This window comes from Sphaerodactylus townsendi, linkage group LG04, assembly GCF_021028975.2.
Source record: "Sphaerodactylus townsendi isolate TG3544 linkage group LG04, MPM_Stown_v2.3, whole genome shotgun sequence".
NCBI classification, from domain to species: Eukaryota; Metazoa; Chordata; class Lepidosauria; order Squamata; family Sphaerodactylidae; genus Sphaerodactylus; species Sphaerodactylus townsendi.
The window spans coordinates 8,882,997-8,909,506 of record NC_059428.1 but is presented as its reverse complement, the minus strand read 5'-3'; the positions used below and the strand labels follow the sequence as shown (position 1 = coordinate 8,909,506).

The 26,510-nt window shown below is 49.3% G+C and overlaps 2 protein-coding genes across 5 annotated transcripts in view; one reads left to right on the top strand and one right to left on the bottom strand.

Moving 5' to 3' along the window:
• GDPD4 (glycerophosphodiester phosphodiesterase domain containing 4) overlaps window positions 1-17,309 on the top strand; it is a 51,564-nt gene extending 34,255 nt beyond the window's left edge. For 3 of the 4 annotated variants that reach the window (XM_048492537.1, XM_048492535.1, XM_048492536.1), the window contains exons 8-17: window positions 1,269-1,414; window positions 2,251-2,333; window positions 4,664-4,814; window positions 6,003-6,227; window positions 9,269-9,426; window positions 11,271-11,418; window positions 12,419-12,566; window positions 14,342-14,424; window positions 15,019-15,095; window positions 16,631-17,309. In XM_048492537.1, the coding sequence (XP_048348494.1) occupies window positions 1,269-1,414; window positions 2,251-2,333; window positions 4,664-4,814; window positions 6,003-6,227; window positions 9,269-9,426; window positions 11,271-11,418; window positions 12,419-12,566; window positions 14,342-14,424; window positions 15,019-15,048 (1,172 nt within the window). In that variant the 3' untranslated portion in view covers window positions 15,049-15,095; window positions 16,631-17,309. The remainder of the gene's footprint in view (window positions 1-1,268; window positions 1,415-2,250; window positions 2,334-4,663; window positions 4,815-6,002; window positions 6,228-9,268; window positions 9,427-11,270; window positions 11,419-12,418; window positions 12,567-14,341; window positions 14,425-15,018; window positions 15,096-16,630) is intronic. The other variant, XM_048492538.1, reaches the window with a different exon arrangement.
• Window positions 17,310-19,425: 2,116 nt separating this feature from the next.
• MYO7A (myosin VIIA) overlaps window positions 19,426-26,510 on the bottom strand; it is a 63,927-nt gene continuing 56,842 nt past the window's right edge. The window contains exons 28-33 of the mRNA XM_048494004.1: window positions 26,226-26,332; window positions 24,847-25,032; window positions 24,119-24,235; window positions 21,917-22,000; window positions 21,212-21,331; window positions 19,426-20,192 (exon numbers count right to left, since the gene is read on the bottom strand). Of these exons, the coding sequence (XP_048349961.1) occupies window positions 20,103-20,192; window positions 21,212-21,331; window positions 21,917-22,000; window positions 24,119-24,235; window positions 24,847-25,032; window positions 26,226-26,332 (704 nt within the window). The 3' untranslated portion in view covers window positions 19,426-20,102. The remainder of the gene's footprint in view (window positions 20,193-21,211; window positions 21,332-21,916; window positions 22,001-24,118; window positions 24,236-24,846; window positions 25,033-26,225; window positions 26,333-26,510) is intronic.

Below are 26,510 nucleotides of genomic sequence, written 5' to 3'. Positions count from 1 at the left end.
ACCAAGCAATTTTTTTTTGTATTGTCGAAGGCTTTCACGGCCGGTATCACTGGGGTGCTGTGTGGTTTCTGGGCTGTATGGCCGTGTTCTAGCAGTGAAATGATGGGATAGTACCTGTGTCTCTGCAGCGTAGAAGAAAGGTTAGAGAACACAGTAGGTGTGCTTTCCTGAGCCGTAGTTTTTCCAATTTCCGTGTGTCTTGGAACAATTTCTCCCCGTAGAGATGTTGAATGTATTGTCGAAGGCTGCTAGAACACGGCCATACAGCCCGGAAATCACACAGCACCCCAATTTTTTTTTTTTGCACCAGGTCTTGAAGTTAGTATATGGACCTGGGGGGAAGGAGGAGGGGGCAATTTTTGGCCCCCTCATGATTAAATGGCCACAGCCCGGGGACATTTGACCCGTTTTGTCCCCCTGGGCGATACGCCCCCGCACACAGGCGTGTTGGCCCCTTGAGGCTGATTTTTGAAAAGTTGTAGCTACTTGCTGCAGTGGTTAAGAGCAGTGGACTCTAATCTGGTGAACAGAGTTTTGTGTCCCCCGCTCCTGCACATGAAGCCTGCTGGATGACCTTGGGCTAGTCTGTCCGAACTCTCTCAGTCCCACTTGGTGCCTGCTGTGGAGAGAGGAAGACAAGGAGTTTTTAGGTTGCTTTGAGACTCCTTAAAGGTAAGAGAAAAGCGGGTTATAAACACCAAGTCTTCTCTTCTTCGTTTTCTACAGCAGTTTCCAGACACCCACGTGTTGACTGACCTTGTTCGCTTATAAATGTGTCTTTAGAAGAGAAGAAGAAGAATAATTTATATCCTCCCTTTCTCTCCCGTAAGGACACTCAAAGGGGCTGACAATCTCCTTGCCCTTCCCCCCTCACAACAAACACCCTGTGAGGTAGGTGGGGCTGAGAGAGCTCCGAGAAGCTGTGACTAGCCCAAGGTCACCCAGCTGGCGTGTGTGGGAGTGCACAGGCTAATCTGAATTCCCCAGATAAGCCTCCACAGCTCAGGCGGCAGAGCTGGGAATCTAACCGGTTCCTCCAGATTAGATACACGAGCTCTTAACCTCCTACGCCACTGCTTTCCCCCTTCTTTTTTCCCTTGCTGTCCAAAGGGATTTGCAAAACATAAAACAGATCGCGAGGGTTAATCCGTTCGATAATTAAATATGCAGCAATGATCGGAATGGTGGGATGAGCAGGGAATATGTGTTTTAATTAATAGAATGGCTTTTTAAAAAGTGAAATCGGTTAACGGGTGTATCTTGTTCAGTTTTTCAGGTGACCATGTTGGCGCCCTACTTGGCCCTGCTCTTCTTCCTGTTCTTCATCCCCCTAGGGATGTATTCTCCTTGCATCCGGGAAAAAGGCACTTTGGGCCCGAAGCCAGCCCTGATTGGCCACAGAGGAGCTCCGATGGTAGGTTGAATCGGAAGAGGGCAGGGCTGCAACAGTGCCGTCACAATGCGATTGGGCAGTGTAGAGCGTAGGGTTTGGACTGGCACTTGGGAGACACTGAGCCAAATCTCCACCCAGCTGTCAAACCCATTCATTGACTTTGGACTGCCAGCCTACTTCTCAGCAGTGACGTAATGGTTAAGAGCAGGTGCACTCTGATCTGGAGAACTGGGTTCGATTCCCTGCTCTGCCACTTGAGCTGTGGAGGCTTCTCTGGGGAATTCAGATTAGCCAGGTGGCCTTGGGCTAGTCACAGTTCTTTGGAGCTCTCTCAGCCCCGTCCACCTCACACGGTGTTTGTTGTGGTGGGAGAAGGGAAAGGAGTTTGTAAGCCCCTTTGAGTCTCCTTAAAGGAGAGAACAGGGGGATATAAATCTAAACTCCTCCTCTTCCTCTTCCTCTTCCTCTTCCTCCTTCTCCTCCTCTTCCTCCTCCTCCTCCTCCTCCTCCTCCTCCTCCTCCGGGTTGTTGTGATGATTAAATCTATCTGCATTTGCGTTGATTTGTCCATTGGTATCCTGTTTTTCTCCCCAGCTGGGATTGAAACCGGCTCAGAACAACCTAATCCTCTCCCACAACAACAACCCTGTGAGGTAGGCCAGGCAGAGATTTGTGTCACCAGGTACCCGCTAAGCTTCCACGGAAGCAGTGAGCCTTCCAACTCTTGTTGGGAATCACCAGAAAGCCCCTTTTCACAAGCGATCGTCACATTCTCTGGTTGCTAAGTGATAGAAAATAGTATTCTTGTAGGCATCCCAATTTCTATCAGTGACCAGTGCCTATTGTCTTTGTAACAGGTGGCTCCTGAAAATACATTCATGGCATTTGCGAAAATTGTTGAGCATCACGGTGACGGGTTCGAGACAGATGTCAGAATTAGGTAAGAGCGTTTAGCTGGCTGCCCAGTAGAAAGATGTTTAGAATGATAATATGAGTCACAATTATTTATTATTATTATTTATTATTATTTATTAGGTTTATAGACCGCCCTCCCCCGGAGGGCTCAGGCCAAGGGTCCCCACAAGCCATGGGTCCCCACACAGACGTCTGTTCCAGCCAACTCGGGCCAGATGTACATCTTCTAGAACAGGGGTCTGCAACCTGCGGCTCTCCAGATGTTCATGGACTACATAAGAACATAAGAACAAGCCAGCTGGATCAGACCAGAGTCCATCTAGTCCAGCACTCTGCTACTCGCAGTGGCCTACCAGGTGCCTTTGGGAGCTCACATGCAGGATGTGAAAGCAATGGCCTTCTGCTGCTGCTGCTGCTCCTGAGCACCTGGTCTGCTAAGGCATTTGCAATCTCAGATCAAAGAGGATCAAGATTGGTAGCCATAGATCGACTTCTCCTCCAAATACCAATCACACGTTGTGTGAAGAAGTGTTTCCTTTTATTAGTCCTAATTCTTCCCCCCAGCATTTTCAATGGATGCCCCCTGGTTCTAGTATTGTGAGAAAGAGAGAAAAATGTCTCTCTGTCAACATTTTCTACCCCATGCATAATTTTATAGACTTCAATCATATTCCCCCTCAGACGTCTCCTCTCCAAACTAAAGAGTCCCAAACGCTGCAGCCTCTCCTCATAAGGAAGGTGCTCCAATCCTTCAATCATCCTCGTTGCCCTTCTCTGCACTTTTTCTCTCTCTTCGATATCCTTTTTGAGATGTGGCGACCAATTGGCTATTCTGGCAGGGGCTGATCGAATTGTAGTCCACAAACATCTGGAGAGCTGCAGGTTGCAGACTCCTGTTCTAGAATGCTCACCTGTACCTGTTGTCAGGTGAAAGGGCCGCTTTCAGGGTGCCCAGATTATTCGCCCTCCACGAGCCCAACGCTAACAGCATTCACCCTTTCTATGCCTTTGAGTTTCCACTTTTCTTTTGACCTGCTGGAACTTGGGGGCCTGGTTCCTGGGCTTCATTTTCCTTCATCGAGCCTATCAGGGATCACATAGCGACCACGATAACGACCCTTTCCGCACAAATCTCTTAAGATGTTTGTAAAATGTTTTGTCCGCACTCGCCCCCTCAAAGAGGCAAGGGGGAACGGAGCGAGCTCAGAAAATAGTACTGATGAGGAAGTTCAGGGAAGCAGAGAATCGCGGGAAACGTAATAGATCGCACGGCAGCTGAAGGTGTTTTGAAAACGTTTCAACCGAAAAATAGTTTAAAAAAGGGATTCTTTTAAAATGTTTTGAGGCTGGAAATAAAACTTTTGGGGGGTAAAACCCCACGTGGAACTCCGCAGAGGAAACATTTTATTTCCTGCCTCAAAATGTTTGAAATGAATCGTGCGGAACACCTCAGTGTGTCAAAGGCCCATTCCGCACACGCAAAATAATGCGTTTTCAAACCACTTTCACAACTGTTTGCAAGTGGATTTTGCCATTCCGCACAGCTTCCAAGAGCACTGAAAGCAGTTTGGAAGTGCATTATTCTGCATGTGCGGAATGAGCCATAGCTAGATTTGGGGTGATGTCGCTGCACGGCCCCGTTGGCTGTTGCTGAGGGGAAAGGAAACTGAATTCGAGTGACGGCCGTGCTCTTTTGATTGTATTTATTTTATAATAAATCCCCAGCCAAGGTCAAGCTCAGGGTGGCTAACTGTGCGCAACGTAGACAGTATGAGTGCTCCCAGCCGATCAGGAACATAGGGTGCAACAAAAAAATAAATCGATCCATCCCAAATGACAAATGGAGAAAACATGGATACGGCGTTGTATTTGTGCTTCCCGCCATTCCCAGGAGGACTTTCAGGCTGCACAGGAACCAAAAAGCAAAACAGCTCCCCACCACCACCCCTGTTTCACCGAGCTGCCCGGTGAAAAGGAAAAACCGATACCTGGGGAGCCCCTTAACTAGTGGTTCTCAACCTTTCTAATACCACGACCCTTTAATTCAGTTCCTCATGATGTGGTGACCCCCAACCAGTGGTGGGATCCAAAAATTTTAGTAACAGGTTCCCATGGTGGTGGGATTCAAACTGTGGCGTAGCACCAATGGGGCTGGGCGGGGCACGGTGGGGGCGTGGCCGGGCATTCCAGGGGTGGGGCATTCCTTGGCGGGGCTGTGGCCGTCGTGCTTTGTCAGAATCCCAAGTGTGCCTGCAGGTCCAAAAAGGTCAGGGACCCCTGACCCAGGTTACCTGGCAGACCCCCAAATGCTCGGTCCTGAGGTAAACGTCAGTTGCTTCTTTTTCCTCCCCAAAGTCTCGACGGCGTCCCCTTCCTCATGCACGATGAGGATTTGAGAAGAACGACCGACGTGGAGGAGGTCTTTCCCGAAATCGCTAACCAGAGCGCCGCCATGTTTACCTGGGATGAGTTGAGTAAGCTGAATGCCGGGAAGTGGTTCTTCAAGGTATACTTTGCTTGAAAGTTGAGGTGGGGGCGGGGGAGGCCATCCTACCCCCCTTCCCAGCATCCTTTGCGTCTCATCTTTGCAAGATTTTGCTTAGAGGGGTCTTGCAAGTTTATCCCATAATGTTAGTACTCTACCAACCTACTACAGAATCTAACTTTCTGCATTTTCCACCTCTGAGCTTTCCTCTGCTACTCTAACAAAGCTGATCATGCTTTCCGCAGCATCTTTTCCTCCTGAACTCCCTTCCGCTTGTTGACTGGAATATAAGGTATCAGGAATCTCTGCTCCTGCTTGTATCTGACGAAGGGAAAATTGCTTCTGAAAAGTTTAAACCTGGAGAATCTCAATGGCCTTGAAGGGGTTTCTGAACTTGAGCCTTGCCATTCTACTGCAGATCAACATGACTGTCTAGCGCTTGGGCAGACAGCCAATGTGATATAGCTACTAAGAGCCAGCTACTAAGAGCCAGCTAAGAACCAGCTACTAAGAGCGTAGCTACTAAGAGCCAGCTCAGGTGTAGTGGTTAAGAGCAGGTGCACTCTAGTCTGGAGAACCAGGTTTAATTCCCGGCTCTGCCACTTGAGCTGTAGAGGCTTATCTGGTAAACCAGATTAGCTTGTGCACCCCATGCCGGCTAATGGTGAGCTTGGGGCTAGTCACAGTTCTTTGAAGCTCTCTCAGCACCACCCACCTCACAGGGTGTTTGTTGGGGGGGGGGGCGGGGAACAGAAAGGAGATGGTAAGCCCCTTTGAGTCTCCCTTTTGAGTCTCCTTACAGGAGAGAAAGGGGAGTATAAATCCAAACTCCTCCTCCTCCTCCTCCTCCTCCTCCTCCTCCTCTTCTTCTTCTTCTTCTTCTTCTTCTTCTTCTTCTTCTTCTTGAGACGTGGCCATTGCCCAAACCAGAGTCATGACCGTTTGATTTGCTATTAAAACATTTTCAGCCCGTCTTTTCTTGATTTGAAAGACCCCAAGTGTGTAACGTACATTCCCAGACTGTACTGGAGACTGGCAATCCAAAGGACGCTCTACCCCCCCACCCCCCAAATCTCTATGGTGTGTACTTCTGGCTGATACCTAATTCATGTCTCTCTGAGCCCAAAGCTGGCTCGGACTTAGCAAACAGGTTGCCCTCTCCTGGATGTCGCTGCCTGCGCGCTTCATCCCTTGTCCTTTTCTTTGCAGAAGAAGCCGTTCCGCAACATGCCCCCAATGTCGTTCTCTGACGTCAGGTGGGCCAAAGCGCAGACGGTTTACAGGTTCAGCGAGTTCCTGAGTCTCGCCGACCAAGAGAACAAGCTGGTCATCTTTGACCTCAAGCGTCCTCCTGAAGAGCATCCCTACAGGCACACCTGGATCTTTAGGACGTTGTACGTGATGCTCCAAGTGGCAAAAATCAAGCCCCATTTGGTACGAGGTACTCTCCCCCTCCACTGCCTTGGTCTTGGCTTTGAGGAAGAGGGGAGGGGAGGCGGAGTTTGATTGGATGTCACCGGTGGTGGGATCCAAAAATTTTAGTAACAGGTTCCCATGGTGGTGGGATTCAAACTGTGGCGCAGCGCCAATGGGGCTGGGCGGGGCACGACGGGGGCGTGGCCGGGCATTCCGGGGGTGGGGCATTCCTGGGCGGGGCTGTGGCAGCGACGCTGTGGCAACCGCTGCGCCGGTCCTTGGGCGGGAAACGAATGCACGCAGGCGCAGGCTGCCACTCACGCCGGTGCACCTCCTGCTAGACTGCTTCAAGTTCTGCGCACTACTGCTGAGAGGAGGGGTGTAACTAAGGCAAAAATCACGTGGCAAAATCACCAATGAGTAACCCCCTCTCGGCACACACAAATAATTAGGAACCTACTCTCGGGAACCTGTGAGAATCTGCTGGATCCCACCTCTGGATGTCACTGGGGGGGGGGGTTATGAGCTTCAGGGAGACTATCCTCTTGAGACAGACCTTTTTGTCAGCTTTTTCTTTTGATTAGAGCAGGAGTCCCCAGCAGGTAGAATCGAAGCGACCGGTTGCTTGCTGGTTGCTGAAGAAGTAGCCGGAAGGCCCAGGAAATCCCAGGGAAAGATCATGAGAGAGAATGCTTTCTTTTTTTTGAAGTGTGTTTGTAAAGTGCTGCCAAGTCGAGACGACTTACAGCAGCCCAGTTGAATTTTTGGCTTCCAGTTGAATTCCGAATCATCTTCAGGGTGTGGGTGTTGACCTTTAAGGCCTTACGCGGCCTGGAACCCTCGTACCTTCGGGACCACATTACCCCATATGTCCTAGCTCGGCCTCTGCACTCAGCAGAGGCCAATTTACTGGAGGTCCATGGCCCCTCAATGACGCGGTTGGCCTCCACTCGGGCCAGGGCCTTTACGGCTCTGGCCCCTGCCTGGTGGAACACTCTACCACCAGCTGTCCGGGCCCTGCGGGACCTTGGGGAATTCCACAGGGCCTGTAAGACTGAGTTGTTCCACCGGGCCTTTGGGGAGACCAGCCGCTGAAGGTGCCCCAGTTCCCTCCCTCTGCTTCCTATGGGTCCCTAACACCGCCAGGACCCATTATCCTCTCTTTATTTCTTTTAGGAGGGTCATGTAAGGGTTTCATGGGACGCTGCTCTGGGTTATAATTGTTGTTTATATTGTATTTATGTTTTTATATGTGATGTTTTTATATATGATGTTTTATATTGTGCACCGCCCTGAGCCCTCCGGGGATAGGGCGGTATATTAAATCTAATAAATAAATAAACAAATATAAATAAACCCGGTAGCGTTTTCAAGGCAAGACACGAACGGATGTGTTTGCCGTTGCCTCCCTCCGCGTAGCAATCCTGGACTTGCTTGACGGTCGTCCGTCCAAGTTCTAGCCAGGCCTGAGCCTGCGTAGTGTCTAAAATATGACAAGATTGGTCTAGCTTGGGCCAGCTAAATCGGGGCACTTTTGTGAAGTAGTAGAAGAAGAGTTTGGATTTATATCCCACCTTTCTCTCCTGTAAGGAGACTCAAGGTGGCTTACGAGCTCCTTTCCCTTCCTCCCCCCACAACAGACACCTTGTGAGGTAAGAGGGCTTGAGAGATTTCTGAGAGAACTGTGACTAGCCCAGGGTCACCCAGCAGGAATGTAGGAGTGCGGAAACACATCTGGTTCACCAGATAAGCCTCCGCCACTCAGGTGGAGGAGTGGGGAATTAAACCTGGTTCGCCAGATTAGAATCCACCTGCTCTTAACCACAGTTTATAAAACTGCGCAAGGGGCAGGCAGAGTTGTTGGGCAGAACTTTGCCTCCCCTCATCCAAAATACTGGAAATCCAGTGAAGTTCAAACTCCAGAGCAAGCGTGGTGTAGTGGCTACAGTGCTGGACTACAATCGGGGAGATTTGGGTTCAAATCTCTGCCATAAAAGCTAGCTTGGTGACCGTGGGCCAGTCACCCTCACTCTGCCTCACCTACCTCACAAGGTTGTCCTCATAAGGAGGACAACCAAAGCTGCTTTGTGTCCCCATTGGAGAGAAAGGCAAAGTGAAAATGGACTAACTAACCAAAGTGAGAATTCCCTCTGTTAGTCCGTGATAGCAAAATAAAATTTCCAAAGGGGTGGCTCTGTTAGTCCATGGTAGCAAAAGGGATGGCTCTGTTAGTCCTTGGTAGCAAAGAATGGGGGATGGGGCAACCCCATTGAGGGTCCATAACTTTGGACCCCCTGAACCAAACTTGGGGGGTCCCATCAGGACAGTTTCCAGATGATACCCTGAAATTTTGGTGCCAATACATCCAAAAATGCACCCCCCCGCAGGAACATCCCAGAAATTTGCCCAAGAATCTTTGTTCTGCATTGAGTTTTCTGTATTGCTGTCAATGGGGGTTGCAGGCTGGGGGGGGGGCACATTTCTGAAGGCACAGTCTCAAAAATTTCATGGTCTCATCAGGAGACTGGCCTAATGATGCCCCCCAGGTTTGGTGCAGTTTGGTTCAGGGGGGCCAAAGTTATGGACCCTCAAAACTGTAGCCCCCATCTCCTATTAGCTCCCATTGGAAACAATGGGGGATAGGGGCACCCCCTTTGGGAGTCCATAACTTTGGACTCCGTGAACCAAACCTCACCAAACCTGGGGGGTAGCATAAGGACAGTCTCCTGATGATATGCTGAAATTCTGGTGCTGATATGTCTAAAAATGCACCCCCTGCACGCACCAATGTCCTGGTGCAAAAAAAATTTGGTCGTGGTGGAGTGACCGCCCATGGGTGGCGGGGAGGCGTCCAACTCAAGTTTTGCCCAGGGCTACAGTTTGCCTCGTTACACCCCTAATACTTAAATATAAAGAAATAAATATGGGTATAATATATGGGGAGTGTCATTTTGTATCCCCCCCCCCCCCCGCCTTCAAAAATGTAGATCTGGGCCTGCTGCTGCTCTGAATTGTAGCAAAAAATATTCCAGGTTTCTTTTCCATACATATGAAAACAGGTCTTGTGGCTGGAAGATACTGAGCGGTCCCATGTTCGACTAGTTGCTCCTGGATTCCAGCAAACGTCTCATAATTCAGTTCCTCTCGCAGACCTGCAAGCAGAGAAAATTGTGAAGCTCAATCTGAATTACAGAGACATGAGCTCCGACAGCATTCGGTAGGTTTGCCTGTGTCCTGGGCTCTCACCCCTCGCCAGTTATTCACTCCGTCTCCCCGCCCCCGCCCAACCCCATCGCCTTGGGGTCCCAGCTCTTCCCATTAAGGCTAGCATGAGTGAGATCCCCCGGAAGAATCTCTCTTGCCATGAGAAGAATCTTTGTCTGGTTTGGATTTGGTCACTATTAAAGTGAAAGAACGCCATCAAAAGAAAAAAAGTTCAGTCGGAAAGAAGAAGCCTAATTTTTTATCCTGCCCCCCCCCCCTTCCCCAAGTGTTCAGACTACGCTTCTTCTGGGAGTTCTATAATAATACAAATAAAAACAAGAATAAATAGGTAGTCTTGCCGCACATGTCCCAAATCAGCCTCTGCGCTCAGCAGAGGCAAATTTGCTGGTGATCTCTAGCCCCTCAATGATGCGGCTGGCCTCCACCCAGGCCAGAGCTTTTACAGCTCTGGCCCCTGCCTGGTGGAACGCTCTACCTCCAGCTACGCGGGCCCTGCGGGACCTTAATGAATTTCGCAGGGCCTGCAAGACGGAGCTGTTCCACCGGGCCTTTGGGGAGCTCGGCCGCTGATGCCCCCCCTCCTCTTTATAACATCTGGGGACCCTGCCGTTCCCCCTCCCCTTCCCCTCCCCCTTCTTTTTTAGGGGATTACTAGTAGGATGCCATCGGTATATTTGATATCGGGATGCTGCATTTTAATGGGGTTGATTTTAACATATAGAGCCATATTTAATGACTATTCAAACCTGATTTTATCTGTGCTCTATCTATTTGTTTTGTTCACCGCCCTGAGCCCTTCGGGGGAGGGCGGTTTATAAATATAATAAATAAATAAATAAATAATAGTCATTTTTTTTTAAAAAAAATGATTAGAAAACAATGGTAAAGGAGTGTACATGAGCCTGTGAAAAGTGCATTAAAGTATACAGAACCACAATTCCGTGACCACATAACTATTATACAGGTCGGTTTTTAAAATATATATTAGAAAGGTCAGGAGTGTTGTATTCACCTTTTTTAAAAATTGTGTTCCCAGCAATGTATTGCACCTGCAAAATACCTGTTAACGTTAAATTGTGCTTCTGTATGTAGTCCCTTCAGTCCCAAGGACCAGTTTCAACTTCTAGGCTCCAACACATAAACATCAAAATGTAAATCCCTTTTGTAAAATTAAGTGTTAATGTTTAGTTAGTTTTCGCTGCTTTTATAGGTTTTAGCTAATTTATGATGGTTTTATGATTGTATTTATTATATGCTGTACACTGCCCGGAGCCCTTTGGGGACGGGGCAGTATAAAAGCTCAAAGTATGTATGTATGTATGTATGTATGTATGTATGTATGTATGTATGTATGTATGTATAAATAAATAAATAAATAAATAAATAAATAAATAAATAAATAATAATAATAATAATAATAATAATAATAAAAAACCCGGATCCAGCTTTGCAAATGGAAGGGGGGGGGTTCCCTATGGAAATGGTAAGAACTCTTCCCATCTTCACAGGCACCCTGCTGGCCCCCCCTCTGCAATGTCAGGGATACAGCTTTGCAAACAGTGTGTGTGTGGGGGTGCCTATGGAGCTGGGGAGAACTCTCCCCATCTTTGTAGGCACTCTGCTGTCCCCTCCTCTTTGCAAAGCTAGGGTCCAGCTTTGCGAACAACAGTTTTCTAGAGCCTGTTGTATTTTCTCACTCAGTGGGCTTTATTGGTAGGCCTTCCATGACAGCTCTGGCAAAGTGATCGAAAAGAGGGACAAGTCTTGATTTCTGAGGTGGGCCCCAGAAGCTGACTTTGTGAGTTAACGGGGGGAATCCTGTGTTTGCTTGCTTAGGAAATATGCAAAAGCCAATATAACCACCAACCTCTACGTGGTCAACGAGCCCTGGCTCTTTTCCCTAGCCTGGTGCGCCGGAGCGCATTCGGTCACGACGGATGCCGTTCACGTCTTACATGGCCTCACAAAGCCTTTATTCCTGATGGTAAGTGGGAGAAAAGCATCCTAAACGGGGGTGGGGGGGGGGGAGGACCATCACTGATTTGGGCATCTTAGTTGATAGTTCCATGGGAATGTCAAATCAATGCCTGGCAGCTGTGAAAAAGGCAAACTCTGTGCTGGGGATCATTAGGAAAGGAGTTGATAATAAAACTGCAAAGATTGTCATGCCCTTATATAAAGCCGTGGTGCGACCGCACTTGGAGTACTGTGTTCAGTTCTGGTCACCACATCTCAAGAAGGATATCAAAGAGATAGAAAAAGTGCAGAGAAGGGCAACAAGGATGATTGAAGGATTGGAGCACCTTCCTGCAGCGTTTGGGACTCTTTAGTTTGGAGAGGAGACGTCTGAGGGGGGGATAGATTGAACTCTATAAAATTATGCATGGGGTAGAAAATGTTGACAGAGAGAAATTTTTCTCCCTTTCTCACAATACTAGAACCAGGGGGCATTCATTGAAAATGCTGGGGAGAAGAATTAGGACTAATAAAAGGAAACACTTCTTCACACAATGTGTGATTGGTGTTTGGAATATGCTGCCACAGGAGGTGGTGATGGCCACTAACCTGGATGGCTTTAAAAAGGGCTTGGATAGATTTATGGAGGAGGAGTCAATCTATGGCTACCAATCTTGATCCTCCTTGATCTCAGATTGCAAATGCCTTAGCAGACCAGGTGCTCAGGAGCAGCAGCAGCAGAAGGCCACTGCGTTCACATCCTGCACGTGAGCTCCCAAAGGCACCTGGTGGGCCACTGCGAGTAGCAGAGAGCTGGACTAGATGGACTCTGGTCTGATCCAGCAGGCTAGTTCTTGTGTTCTTATGTTCATTGATTGTAAGCAAGAGTGCATCTCGAAGCCGATTCTGGGTTTTGAGGGGCCCCAAGGAGAGGGTGTTCAAGGGTCTCCCGCCCCTCTTCTGTCCACCCCCAAGATTGTTTGTTTCCATCTTCCTTCCTGCTCCCTCCCACATACTTCCTGCCTCAGGAGCACCAACTTTTTAAGCCCGTGGGCCCCTTCGGAATTTCGATACGCCGTTGTGAGCCCAGCCACAAGATGGCTGCCATTGGACGAGGCAGAGGAAGCCACACAATGTCTACAACTTACCTTCAGTCACACAGTGAAGACTCTTGGGGTAGGGTGGCAGCTGTTTCTAAAGCAAATGTTTTTTAAAAAATCTTCACAGCCAGTCAAATCCTCAATGGCTAATCAGAAGCCGTACTGGGCAAAAGCCCAACCGGGCTCCAATCGCTTTCTAAAAGCACTTGGCAGGTAGGGCTGCCAGGTCTCCTTCGGTCATCAGTGGGAGCTGGGTTGGACAGCATTGAGTGCATGCAGTGCTATGCGATCGTGTTGCTTCTGGGTTTACTGAGAAAGCTTCCTGGCTGGACGCTCTAGCACTGTTTTTTGTGGAAAAATATAGAGCATCCCAGTGGTGGAATCCAAAAATTTTAGTAACAGGTTCCCATGGTGGTGGGATTCAAACTGTGGCGTAGCGCCAATGGGGCTGGGTGGAGCACGACGGGGGTGGGGCATTCCTGGGTGGGGCTGTGGCAAGGATGCAGCCGCTGCGCCGGTCCGAATGCACGCAGGCACAGGCTGCCACGCACGACGGTGCACCTCCTGCTAGACTGCTTCAAGTTCTGCGCGCTACTGCTGAGAGGAGGGGCGTAACTAAGGCAAAAATCACGTGGCAAAATCTCCAATTAGTAACCCCCTCTTGGCACACACAAATAATTTGTAACCTACTCTCGGGAACCTGTGAGAACCTGCTGGATCCCACCTCTGGAGCATCCCTATCATGATGCCAGCCCTTCTGGGGGAAATCCAGGAGTGACATTATCACACTACATGTGTTGATTGCTCTTCCCCCTTCATCTGGCCTGCTTTCACCCGCTGACCAGCTGAGGGTCGGTGGGCAGTCTGGTTAATTTGTGGTTGATGACTCACCATAACCAGGCAAATAAGACATGCTAGTTACAGGAAAAGTGAGCAAGCACCTGGGTGCCCATAGGCACCTGCCCTTTCTGCTTTCCTATTCTTCCCCTTCCCGCCCATGACACCTCCTGCCACCCATGATCACAGCCACATGGATGCTATGTCCTCAGTGGTAATGGGCAGTGTGTGTGCGTGGCTGGGGGTGTCACTAGGAGCGCCAGAACGAGACTGGGAATACCTGGATATTTTGGGGGTGGAACCTGAGGAGGGTGGGGTTTGGGGAGGGGAGGGTCTTCAATGGGGCATCATGCCATAGAGTCCACCTTTCAAAGCAGCCATTTTCGCCAGAGGAACTAATCTCGGTTAACCAGAGACAGTGGCAGAGCTACAAGGGGATAGGGGGTGCGCTGTGCACTGTGTGCATGTCTGGAGGGCAGAAAATTGCCCCCAGGCCCCTTCCCCTTCCCCCCATCCCCCATAACATCCCCCGTGGCGCCCCCACCTCCTTTCCACACTTACCTTAGTTCTTTTCCTTTTCCTAGAACTTTTTCAGGCTGAAAAAAAAGGCCTGTGCACAGTACAGGCTAAAAACGGCCTGAGGAACTACAGTTCCCAGGAGACCTTGGGGCTCACAAGGTCTCCTGGGAAGTATAGTTCCCATCAAGCCATTTTTGAGCCTGAACAGTGAAAAGGCCTTTTTTTCAGACTGAAAAAGTTCTAGAAAAAGGAAAGGAACTAAGGTAAGTGTGGAAAGGGAGGCGTTGCGGCGGGGGGGGGTGCCACAAGGGGGCGCCGTGGGGGGCACCACGAGGGGTGCCGCGGGGGGCCATGGGGGGTGGAAAATATAGACTGCGCACCGGGCACAGTTTGGCCTAGTTACGCCTCTGTCCAGAGATCAGTTATAATAATGAGGGATCTCCAGGTACCAATACAAAAAACGAGTGACCCCATTTCTCTGCTCTTTCATTATAGACTCCATGGGATTACCAACTAATGTGGATCCTCACAGACGTGCTCTCGGGCGTTTTCATCTGTCTGGTGTTTCTTCTTCACTGGTAAATTCAGTCGTGGCGGAAAAGCAGTGGCATGAAAACGGCATTTGTGTTGGATCTCAGTCACTTGCATTCATCATTCCCAGGACTGGATTAGTTTGGGGAATGAATTAGCTGGGTCCAGGTTCGAATTCCTGCTCAGCTATGAAGTTTGTGAGGAAGAGGAGTACACTTATATGCAGGATAAGCAATATGGAGGAGAAGTCGACCTACGGCTACCAATCTTGATCCTCCTTGATCTGAGATTACAAATGCCTTAACAGACCAGGTGCTCGGGAGCAACAGCCACAGAAGGCCATTGCTTTCACATCCTGCACGTAAGCTCCCAAAGGCACCTGGTGGGCCACTGCGAGTAGCAGAATGCTGGACTAGATGGACTCTGGTCTGGTCCAGCAGGCTCTTTCTTATGTTCTTATGTTACCCGTGTGAGTCTAAGCAACAGTTTGTCATTTGTTCTCCTCCACAGAGCAATGTACCCTTTCAAATACATTTTTGAGGTTTCCTCAAGCTCTCTGTGTTTTTATCTGTGCTCGCACAAGACCAGAGAGGGTCCGAGCCAGAGAGTTTTTGACTTGTGGCATATTTGATTCTTCCTAGGTGGAGAGAGAAGGAAGCCTACTCCAGTAACACTCCTGATAGTCTTGCGAGTGGCACTTACAGCTCATTTGGAACAGGTAAGTCCTTTCCCCTCTGGGATCTCCTGTATTTCAGAGTTTAGATGACACACTGAGAACTACGGTGGACCAGAGGCACTGAAACAGGGGTCCTGGTCTCTCATCCTCCCGCCTGGGAGAACCACTGCCTTCTTGATAGGCCTGCTTGCCTTCTGTAAGTTCACCCAACTCTGGCATTTGTCTTCCTAGAATTAAAGGCTGAGCGAGAAGCAATTCTGGATTGGGGGTGGTTGCTGAACACGACAGCCACACCTCCTACTGAGATTTCCTCCCTAGCTCCTTGTACCACTGAAAATTCCCTGCCCTTGCTTCACATCTGGCTGCTGCTGGAAGGAAAATAAATATCTGGGAAATTCCATGTGACTTTAAGAGGGCAGCACTGGAATTGGAGTTTTTTTTTGTGGTGTAGGGTAGGAGATGTGTATCAGGAACGTGTGATTGATGTTTGGAATATGCTGCCCCAGGAGGTGGTGATGGCCACTAACCTGGATAGCTTTAAAAGGGGCTTGGGCAGATTGATGGAGGAGAAGTCGATCTATGGCTACCAATCTTGATCCTCTTTGATCCGAGATTCCAGGTGCTCGGGAGCAACAGCCGCAGAAGGCCCTTGCTTTCACCTCCTGCACGTGAGCTCCCAAAGGCACCTGGTGGGCCCCTGCGAGTAGCAGAGAGCTGGACTAGATGGACTCTGGTCTGATCCAGCTGGCTTGTTCTTTTGTTCTGATGTTCTTAGGAAAAACGATGTTGCAACTTTGGCTTCGGAGGGCAGGGGGGAATTTTTAGCCTGATTGCTTGCATTCACTGCTCCTCCTGCAGTCTGAATGTTCTACGACCTTGGCATTTTCCACATCTTCCACATCTTCCGTAAACTCAAGCCATTTCACATTTTTTTTAAAAAAAAGAATGTATGTAAAGAAATCAAAAGTTTTATTTTTAAAAAGGTATGGAAGAATAAAACCCATCTTTACCAAGTTAGGACTTGTCCATGCTATCTGCAGCTAGGAGTACCAACCTCCCAGAATTACAACCAATCACCAGACTACAGAAATCAGTTCCCCTTGAGAAAATGGGTCCTGTGGAAGATAGACTCTGTGGCATTAAACCCCAAGGAGCTCCCTCCCTTCCCCAAATCCCACTCTTCCTAGAACCCACTCCCAAATCTCCCAACCCACAGGTGGCTCCCCTACCCACAGTGCTGTATGGTCCTTTGTAGGACTAATTCAGTGAAAGGTTATCTGCCTTGCAATATCTGAGCACTCATTTAAGATGTTTCCCTGTGTTTACCACGACACCGTCTGGATTCACCCAAAATGTGAACTGTAATTACATGCCCGCCAAAGACTAAATGCTTCTCACGGTTCTGGGGTCTGAGTTTGACTATTTTCTGATTATTATTTCTATTTCGGGGGTGGTGGTGGTTACTATTCAGTACTTTTGAAACTCAACCTTGTGCCTGCGACTGAACGGTTCTCTTTTTCATGGAGCGTGGACACAGTTTGCAGCCAATCGACTGTTGTGTCGTCGTGTCGTTTCAGATCTTAGCACGATGCCAGGTTTGCCAACTTTGGCCTAACAGCCTGTCCGAGAAGCCCTTTCACTCGAGGCCGAAGATTCGTATCGATCCACTTTCGTATCTGCAGACGAACTGAATGAAGATTCGTATCTGCAGATGAACTGAATGGTGCTCCGTTAAACTATAGAAATGTGTGGTCCAATGACTGAAATGCAAAGAAGAAGCGTGGCTGTGCTTGGATTTGACCGATCAGTTTGGAGCATTTCATCCCCAATTAAGAGCCGCAGAACGTCCAGTTTTCAGTAGGAATTGTAAAGGTGGAACTATCTGAAATGATGGATTTTATTCGAGGACTTCCCTATCCTCTCCCAAACTCTCCCATGTTCCTGGGATGTTTGGCTTATGGTTAGAACATAATTTTTCCAGAAACCAACTCATACAAGTCTTTGTACAAAGGGCTCTGTTCCAGAAGCGACCTCAAAGGATGTTAGTATTTTGTTAGCCCTGTGATTCCTGCCAGAAAAGCAAATAACAAGGGTTACCTGCAACAGCTCGGTGGAAAGAGGACCGCAGAAGATCATTTTCCACATCTTCCGTAAACTCAAGCCATTTCACATTTTTTTTTAAAAAAAGAATGTATGTAAAGAAATCAAAAGTTTTATTTTTAAAAAGGTATGGAAGAATAAAACCCATCCATGAAAGAAGGCGGCTACTTGTTTTTCTGTGAGGATTGGGATGCCAAGCAGAGGGGTGGGGTGGGGGAAATAACACCTGGGGCAACACCTAATCCTGTTTACAGGATGGCAGTTAAGAGCAGGTAAATTCTAATCTGTAGAACCGGGTTTAATTCCCCACTCCTCCACCTGAGTGGCGGAGGCTTATCTGGTGAACCAGATGTGTTTCCGTGCTCCTGCATTCCTGCTGGGTGACCTTGGGCTAGTCACAGTTCTCTCAGAACTCTCTCAGCCCCACTCACCTCACAAGGTGGCTGTTGTGGGGAGAGGAAGGGAAAGGAACTTGTAAGCCACCTTGAGTCGCCTTACAGGAGAGAAAGGTGGGATATAAATCTAAATTCTTCTTCTTCTTCCATTGCCTCAGTGCTTCAGGTCGAACAAGAAGGGTGACACTTTGGCATGTCGGGGTTCTTAGCTGGTTGCAAGACGCCAAATAATGCCCAAGAGAACCATTTTTTGTCAGAAAGCAAGCTTGCTCCAAACTTCAACACGACATCCCTACAAATGCTCTTTTGTCCCCCCAGACCATTTGCTTTAATTGGAACGTTTCACAACAGCAACCTTTCCATATCACATCATGTGCGAACACGACAGAGTACAAACAGATGCAGACACACAAAAAATGCAACACAGACACACATGCCATTATTTTGTAAAAAAAAAGATACCTGAAACAGGAAACACACCCACAAAGGTCAGTTTATGCTGCAGCGCACATTGGCATGACAGCCAACGCCGTGTGCCGTACGGCATGAGCCAGGGTGTATAGGTGGCACGAACATGGGGGACACCAAAGACCACGATGCATTAGTGCTCTAGTGTCCAACATGGGACACAGCAAGAGGCTAGAGAGTAATGCGGAGATACCCAGGAATGAGATATTTAGGGAAGGCAAGATATTTAGGGCAGGTCACAGTCAGGACCAGTGGTTACCAAAACCTTTGGATTTGCAATTCTTTTTTTCGAGAAGAACTCTTGTGGGAGTATCACCTCGCCTGATGTGCTCTTGTACAGCTTCCAGTCATCCAATGGGAAAACACATTTGTTGGCTTTAGAAGGATTACCCTCGACCAGACATGTCACAAAGGCAGAGAAAAGGTGTTTTTCGTTGAGCGGAAGCAACAGACACGAAAATTCGGCCAGCCTTCCGGTATTCAAATTTGATATTTTGAACGGGGGAGGGGGGAATCAAATTATCCCTTCAAACTTCTCTGCAAGGGATATCAGTAGTCAAATAAGCCCTCTGGTTTCTTTGTGGATGAATTTAAACGCAAAAAATGTTAATGTGTGTTAAGTGTCGCCAAGTCACTTCTGGCGTAGGACAACTGTATATTTTTTTGCAGTGTATCAGCATCATATATACCCTATGGTTTTACATTTCCTACCCCCCTCAACAGTATCCATAACTTAAATCTAAAGCTGAAAAATGTACTTGGAAATTACCCGTTCCCCTCGAATTCATTTCGTGAGGCAGTTTTGCCCCTGCAAGGGAATAAACACCAGTTTTCCTCTTGTCCCTTTGATTTCATTCTATTGTCCATGAAGGCTTGCTGGGTAGACCTATACAGATTTTAACCTGGATCCTCCAAAACAAATAGTGTCTTTCTCCCACCCCCCACCTCGCTTTTTCCATCTAGCTCAGGGGTCTGCAACCTGCGGCTCCGGAGCCGCATGCGGCTCTTTCAGCCTTATACTGCGGCTCCATGTGGCCTGGAGGTTGGAGGGTAGCGTGGGCGTGTCCCTCCAGGAACGGTGAGTGGAGGGGCCAAACTGGAGGTGGCTCCGTGCGGAGCCACCTCTCCGGCTCGGTAGATCTTTGGGGCCATGGAAAATGGGTCCAAATGACTCTTTGGGTGGTAAAGGTTGCTGACCCCTGATCTAGCCCAAGACAGGAAAACTCCAGACGGATAAACATGCCTGCTCAAAAATGGTGTCCCCCGTCCAAACCTTGCTACTTGCATTAGCTCAGGAAAAGGGCAGAGGCTTTCAGAAACCTTCCCCATCTGTTTCCTGTCAACATCATCAATTCAGAAAAGACACCATCCTCACATTCAAAAAATAAAACGAGTGAAAAAAGCCACTGTAAAACCAAACCAGTTTAAATACATTTCACTTATTGCACTAACAGTGTGTTGCCCATATAACAAGGTGGTCTTCTTCAGTAGGAACTTCCCTCGCTCTGTCTCTCTTGAAAAACGTGGTTGTTTTCCTCGCCTGTCATTTCATTTCCCCACAAATAAAAAAGAAAACGCTTTAATTTTTCCTTCTCTCGAGAACGTTCAGCCCTCAAACCTGGGTGATTTTTTTATCCGTGGGGGGGGGGGATGTCTGTTTCTAGCAGAAAGTTGGGTCCACCGTCCCCTCTGCTGTTCTTTCAAACAAGAGGCCTGCCAACTTTTCCCACAGGCCTTTGCAACCGCCGCCATTTTGGTTAAACATCCACGTTGGAATCTTGTGGCTTCTCTGTCTGAGAGGGGCAAAAAAAAAAAAAACCCCGTCGAGGTTTAAAAATCCAAAACGAGAGAGGAAAAGGAGGCAGCGCGGGATACAAACAGAAAGCTGTCCTCAAAGATAGTCATCCTCGCTCGAAGGGGAGGTCAGCCCAGACTCTTCGGGGTCCGAGTCTGACAGGCTTTCTGAAGGAGTTCGACTCATCTTCCACACGTGGGTGGAAAACGTCTTCCCCCAGCTGCAGGGGTGACCCACAGCCCCCAGCTGACAAAGTAGCACCAGAGTGGCTGGCCAGAGGCTTCTCTCAGTTCACTTGGTGCCTTTCGCGCTCCGGTGTTTGCTCATCGCTGTCAGCATCTGGCTGATGTAGGAGGTCAGGAGGTCGTCCATCTTGTAGCCCTGACAGAAAGGTTGAAAAGCGGAGTGATTGGCGCGTTCAGGCTGCGCAGTTCCCTTCGGGGCGCCCAACCACCCGCAACCAAAAATAATGCCCAAGAGCACACGAGAGACCATTTTCAGGGTATAAACTTCCCGGAGTCAAAGATGCCAGCCACAGATGCAGGCGAAACATTAGGAACCAGATCCACCAGACCACGGCCACACAGCCTGGAAAACCCACCACAACCAGTTGAATCTGGCCGTGAAAGCCTTCGACAATACAAAGATCTCTTTGTTAGAGAGAGGCCCCCTACTTGTACCTAAAGAGTTTGACTCTCGAAAGCTCAACACCAGGGGCGTACCGCCTAGGGGGACATATGGGGTCAAATGTCCCTAGGCTGGGGCCGTTTAGTCATGTGTGGGGTGGGGTGGAAAATTGCCTCCACATCTCTCCTCCTTCCCCCCGGGGTCCATACACTGAGGGGGAAGGTGGCCATCCATACGGGCGGGGGGCGGGCGGAAAACTCTGTCTCTAAAAAAATTTTTAGTCTTTAATGCAGAGGTGGGATCCAGCAGGTTTTCACAGGTTCCCGAGAGTAGGTTACTCATTATTTGTGTGTGCCGAGAGGGGGTTACTAATGGGTGATTTTGCCACGTGATTTTTGCCTTAGTTACGCCCTCCTCCTCTTCAGCAGTAGCGCGCAGAACTTGAAGCGGTCTAGCAGGAGGTGCACCGGCGTGCGTGGCCGCCTGCGCCTGCGTGCATTCGTTTCCCGCCCAAGGACCGGCGCAGCGGCTGCGTCCTTGCCACAGCCCCGCCCAGGAATGCCCCGCCCCCGGAATGCCCGGCCACGCCCCCGTCGTGCCCCGCCCAGCCCCATTGGCGCTGCGCCACAGTTTGAATCCCACCACCGTGGGAACCTGTTACTAAAATTTTTGGATCCCACCACTGCTTTAATGTCCGACTGGACCTAAACTGGACAAAAAATGAGAAATGTTCTCTTATCAGCCAGCGTCCCAGAGCGCTTCTGCTTCCTTACCAATGACGTCTCGCAGAGCAGCTTGCTTCCCCGCACCAGGTTGCCGATGGTAATGTGGAAGTAGGTGTTTCCGCTGCTCCAGTTGGAGATTTTTGTAAAGGGGTGAGTGATGAGGATATCCTATAGGTAATTAAAGAAGGTGGTCAGATTTCACCTCAGAAAGCACGCCTTGCCGTCTCCCGGGCCCATTTTCCCATCAAACCCACTGCAGGTCAAGGGAATGCAGGTGGGCCCAGAAACTCCATAGAATCATAGAGTTGGAAGAGGCCCCAAGGGCCATCAAGTCCAACCCCCTGCCATGCAGGGACACACAATCAAAGCACTCCTGACAGATGGCCATCTAGCCTCTCTTAAAAAACCTCCAAAGAAGAAGACTCCGCCACTCTCCGAGGAAGAGGTATGTCGAACAGCCCTGACAGTCAGAAAGTTCTTCCTAATGTTTAGGTGGACTCTCTTTCCCTGCACCTTGAATCCACTGCTCCGTGTTCTAGTCTCTGAGGCAGCAGAAAACAAGCTTGCTCCCTCTTTGATATGACATCCCTTCAAATATTTACCACCTTAGGATTTATCCAGTCACTTCCCTTGTGCCGACGCTTCCCTCTCCTGTTGGCCATTGAGTCAGGACTCCGCAGCATCCTGCTGAGACCCACAGAGTGTTTTTCCTTTGGCCTCTCGCAGAGAACCTGCATAAAGGGCCTCACTTACCTTGCTTTTCCGATCAATGAGGCTCACACCGTGCTTATTAATGGCAATCAGGAGGAGCTCTGGGTAATTTGGATCAGTCGTTTGCTGTCGGGAACAGAAGGCAGAGGATCCGTTGGAGGTGGTACAAAAACGGCACGCAAAAATGGCAAAAGTGCGGTCAAGTCGCCGATTTATAGCAAACTAACTAGTTTTCTTTTGCGGTCAAGTCACGACTGACTTAGGGTGACCCCGTAGGGTTTTCAAGGCAAGAGACATTCAGAGGTGGTTTGCCATTGCCTGTCTCCTTGTCAAGCCCCTGGAGTTCCCTGGAGGTCTTCCATTCAAATGCTCGCCAGGGTTGAGGCTGAGAATGTGTGACTGGGTCAAGGTCAGCCAGAAAGTTTCCGTGGAAGAGTGGGGACTTGAACCTGGGTTTCCCAGATCCTACCTTGGCCCATTACACGATAGCCGCTCTCTTAAGACCCATCATGGTGTAGTGGTTAAGAGCAGGTGGATTCTAATCTGGAGAACTGGGTTTGATTCCCCACTTGAGTTGCAGAGGCTTATCTGGTGATCCAGGTGTGTTTTCCGCACTCCTACATTCTCTCAGAACTCTCTCAGCCCCACCTACCTCACAAGGTGTCTGTTGTGGGGAGAGGAAGGGAAAGGAGTTTGTCAGCCACCTTGAGTCTCCTTATAGGAGAGGAAGGTGGGGGATAAATCCAAACTCTTACTCTCTTCTCTCTTATGAACGAATGACCTCCCAGACATCCCATCCTTAACAGCCTTGTTCTCAAGTCTTGCAGGGCAATTTAGGGGGGATATTTCTTACTGCAGAAATATCTCATTGTTTCAGGCAGATCCACACAAGCATCATAAATGCAGTTTTCTGGCCTCATAGGGAATGCTGTACCGTTTGTTATTGAAGCATACTTATCAAGACAGAAGCCATCTTAGAGGATTGTTCCCGTTAGTTCCACCTTAGTTCAGAGGTAGTTTTGGCATTGCCTGCCCCTGCAAAGGGACCCTGCCTTCCCACCCAATCCAAACACTAACCAGGGTAGACTCTGGTCCCTTCCGCACATGCAAAATAATGCACTTTCAATCCACTTTCACAATTTCCCTCTGAAGATGCCAGTCACAGATGCAGGCGAAACGTCAGGAGAGAATGCTGCTAGAACACAGCCACACAGCCCGGAAACCACACAGCACCCCAGTGATTCCGGCCGTGAAAGCCTTCGACAATACACTTTCACAATTGTCTGCAAAGTGGATTTTGCTATTTCACACAGTAAAACCCAGCTGCAAAGTGCATTGAAAGTGGATTGAAAGTGCATTATTCTGCACCAGCAACAAACCTTTATTAGGCATGAAGAGGAAAAGGACGGAAACAAGGAGAAACAAAACAAAAACATGACCAAAGTAAATTATTCCAATATATCAAGGAAAAATTAAGCTAGCGAGGTTACAATCAAAGGGGAAGAATTATTTAATAAAAATATAACCTTCACAGCGAACGAATATTCACTGAACTTTACAGGAAGCAAATGAAAAAGGATGGATCTAGACCCCTCGTATTTAGGGCAATGAAGTAGAATATGTTCCATAGCTTGAACCTCAGAAATGCAGTGGGAACATTTGGATAATCTTAGTGAACCTCCCTCGTAATACTGAAGGCATTATTCGTCACGTTAGGAAGGGGCCAAAGCTTCGCTTCTGAGATCTGACGAGATCTGGCCCTATTCCTGATCCTAACTCCCACCCAAATTCCCTGGGACCAGAGGTGGGATCCAGCAGGTTCTCACAGGTTCCCGAGAGTAGGTTACTAATTATTTGTGTGTGCCGAGAGGGGGTTACTAATGGGTGATTTTGCCACGGGATTTTTGCCTTAGTTACACCCCTCCTCCTCCTCAGCAGTAGCGCACAGAACTTGAAGCAGTCTAGCAGGAGTTGCACCGGCGTGCGTGGCAGCCTGCGCCTGCGTGCATTCGTTTCCCACCCAAGGACCGGCGCAGCGGCTGTGTCCTTGCCACACCCCCGCCCTGGAATGTCCTACCCCTGGGATGCCCGGCCACGCCCCCGTCATGCCCCGTCCAGCCCCATTGGCGCTACGCCACAGTTTGAATCCCACCACCATGGGAACCTGTTACTAAAATTTTTGGATCCCACCACTGCCTGGGACGTGCAGATATGTCACAAAATAAAGACCACCCCCGACTTTACCTTCACTTCGAAGAAAGCTGATCCAAAGGTAGGCCACTTGTATACAATCTTTAAGAAGGCGAGCTTGGCTTCTTCTCTCGTTTTGCCAGCGTGCTTGTTGAAATAGGCCACTATTGACTGCAAGGAAGCATAAACATGGATTCTGTGGCTGTGGCATTCAGACATCGCAAACAAACTTGTCTTGAAGGCTCGCAGGTGTTCCTGCATCCCCGGAGAGCAATTAAAGGCTTTCCGAATTCAATCGATTCGCCATAACGTTTGAAAGCAAACCCCTGAGCAAATCGGAGCCTTCCCCTTCCCGTGGAAACCAGAATTTTGAAATTAGGACAGAACCACAAACCCACAATCACAGTTGGTCCTATCACACTGTGGCTCAGTTCAGACACTGTACTGAAACGACAACAAAGGGGGGGGGGTTGCCTGCTGTGGGCAGATTAATGGTAAGTCTAGGACTTGCCCAGGTATCAGAAGTTTTTGATGGAACCTATAGAGCAGGGGTCTGCAACCTTCGGCTCTCCAGATGTTCATGAACTACAATTCCCATCAGCCCCTGCCAGCATGGTCAATTGGCCATGTTGACAGGGGCTGATGGGAATTGTAGTTCATGAACATCTGGAGAGCCGCAGGTTGCAGACCCATGCTATAGAGAAAGCAGCCACACAGGATTAGGTGAAGGGGTGCCAGCGGAGGGTGAGGAATGCAGAGTCAGGGTGCTCGAGCAGACGTACCCTCTTCCAGTCATCTGGAGACAGCTGTCGAATGAGAGGTTCAGGCACCATCTCCTTCAGGAGTTTGGGGATGCTGGGGAAATAGGACTTGTCGTCCTCAAATTTCACTCGATAGACCAGGGCGCCGAGCTGCAGGACTTCCTCCCGGGTGCATTTATGGTAACCGCGGAGATACTTTGGTAATTCCTGTGCCAGAAACAGAGAAAGAAAGAGGGAGCATTTTGCAATATATAAGAATACAAGGGGAGAGGAATTGGGTGGACATGTTACATTTGAGGGTCGCTTGATCTGGAGTTGCCAGGCATGGCCTACAACCTGCTTGGGACCTAGGACAGTCCATCAATGCTGGTGTGATTTCATTTCTAGATAAAACCTGGAAATGACATCAATCCCCTCTAGGAATCACCAGAAACTCTATGGTAAAAAATCATAAAGTTTCCGGTGATTCCTAGAGAGGACTGATGTCACGTCTGATTAAACGTAACACCATTAAACGCAAAGGTTTAATGGGATGACGTCACATCACAACATTTACTAGGCAGAGTATGTTTATGGTTGGTTTGCCATTGCGTTCCACAGTCCTCTATACTTTACCCCCAGCAATCTGGGTACTCATTTTACCAACCTTGGAACAGAGGCGTTTCAGGAGGAAATGGTGCCTGGAGACAAATTGTCTCTGGGTGCCCCCCCCACACTGTGCCGGGAGGGTGGAACCCTGCCCCCCACTCCCAGAACCCCCCTGCTCCCAGCTTCCAGTCGGCAGCCAGCAGTCCCTTCTGTCCTCCCCTCTGGGAAGAGCAGAAGCGTCTGCCATCCCCATCCTCCGAGAGCTGCTTTTATAAGCACTGAGGTCAAGGGGTGGGGCTTGGGGAGGCATCACCACCCCCCCCGGCCTCAGTGCTTATAAAACCAGCTCTCGGAGGAGAGGGGATGGCAGTTGCTTTTCCTCTCCTCAGAGGGGAGGGCAGAAGGGACTGCCGGCTGGGAGCTGGGAGCCAGAAGCCTGGGGGGGGAGTGGAGCCTGGGGGGGGGCGGCAGCCAGGCTTCCTTGGTCGAGGGCGCCCAGGGCGCCCAAAGACGACGGCGCCCAAAGACGACGAGGGCAGCAGGACTTCCTGCTGCCTTGCTGTCTTCCTGGCCATGTGGGGGACGATTTTGCGCCCCCCCCCCACATGACCAGATTAATGGTGCCTGGGGACAGAGGGTACCCCTCATCCCTAGGCAAATACACCACCGCCTTGGAAAGATGGAAGGCTGAGTCAACCTTGAGCTGGCTACCTGAAACCAACTTCCGGGCAAAATAATTGTTTAAATAAATGAAATAAATAAAAATGGTCAGACAGACTTCTACCCACGAATGCTGTGTGACTGGGGAGTACCTGATAGTAGTGGAAGATGGAGTCGGCCATCGAATCCTTTCCAGGCACAGTGTTGGTCCACAGCTTTTTCATGAAGAACACTTGATAGGTGAGAGAAGGCACGATCCCTGCCCAGAGAAAGAATCACAGAGGCGGGCATCAGAATTGTCTGAGTATTGCACTGCTACAGTGGCCTAGCTCGCACTCGGGAGGCAGGCGAAGGTCTGGCTATATCACCAGGGGCATATCTACCTGGGGACATGGGTTAACCCATGTCCCCGGGCGCAACTAATCTGGTCACGTGGG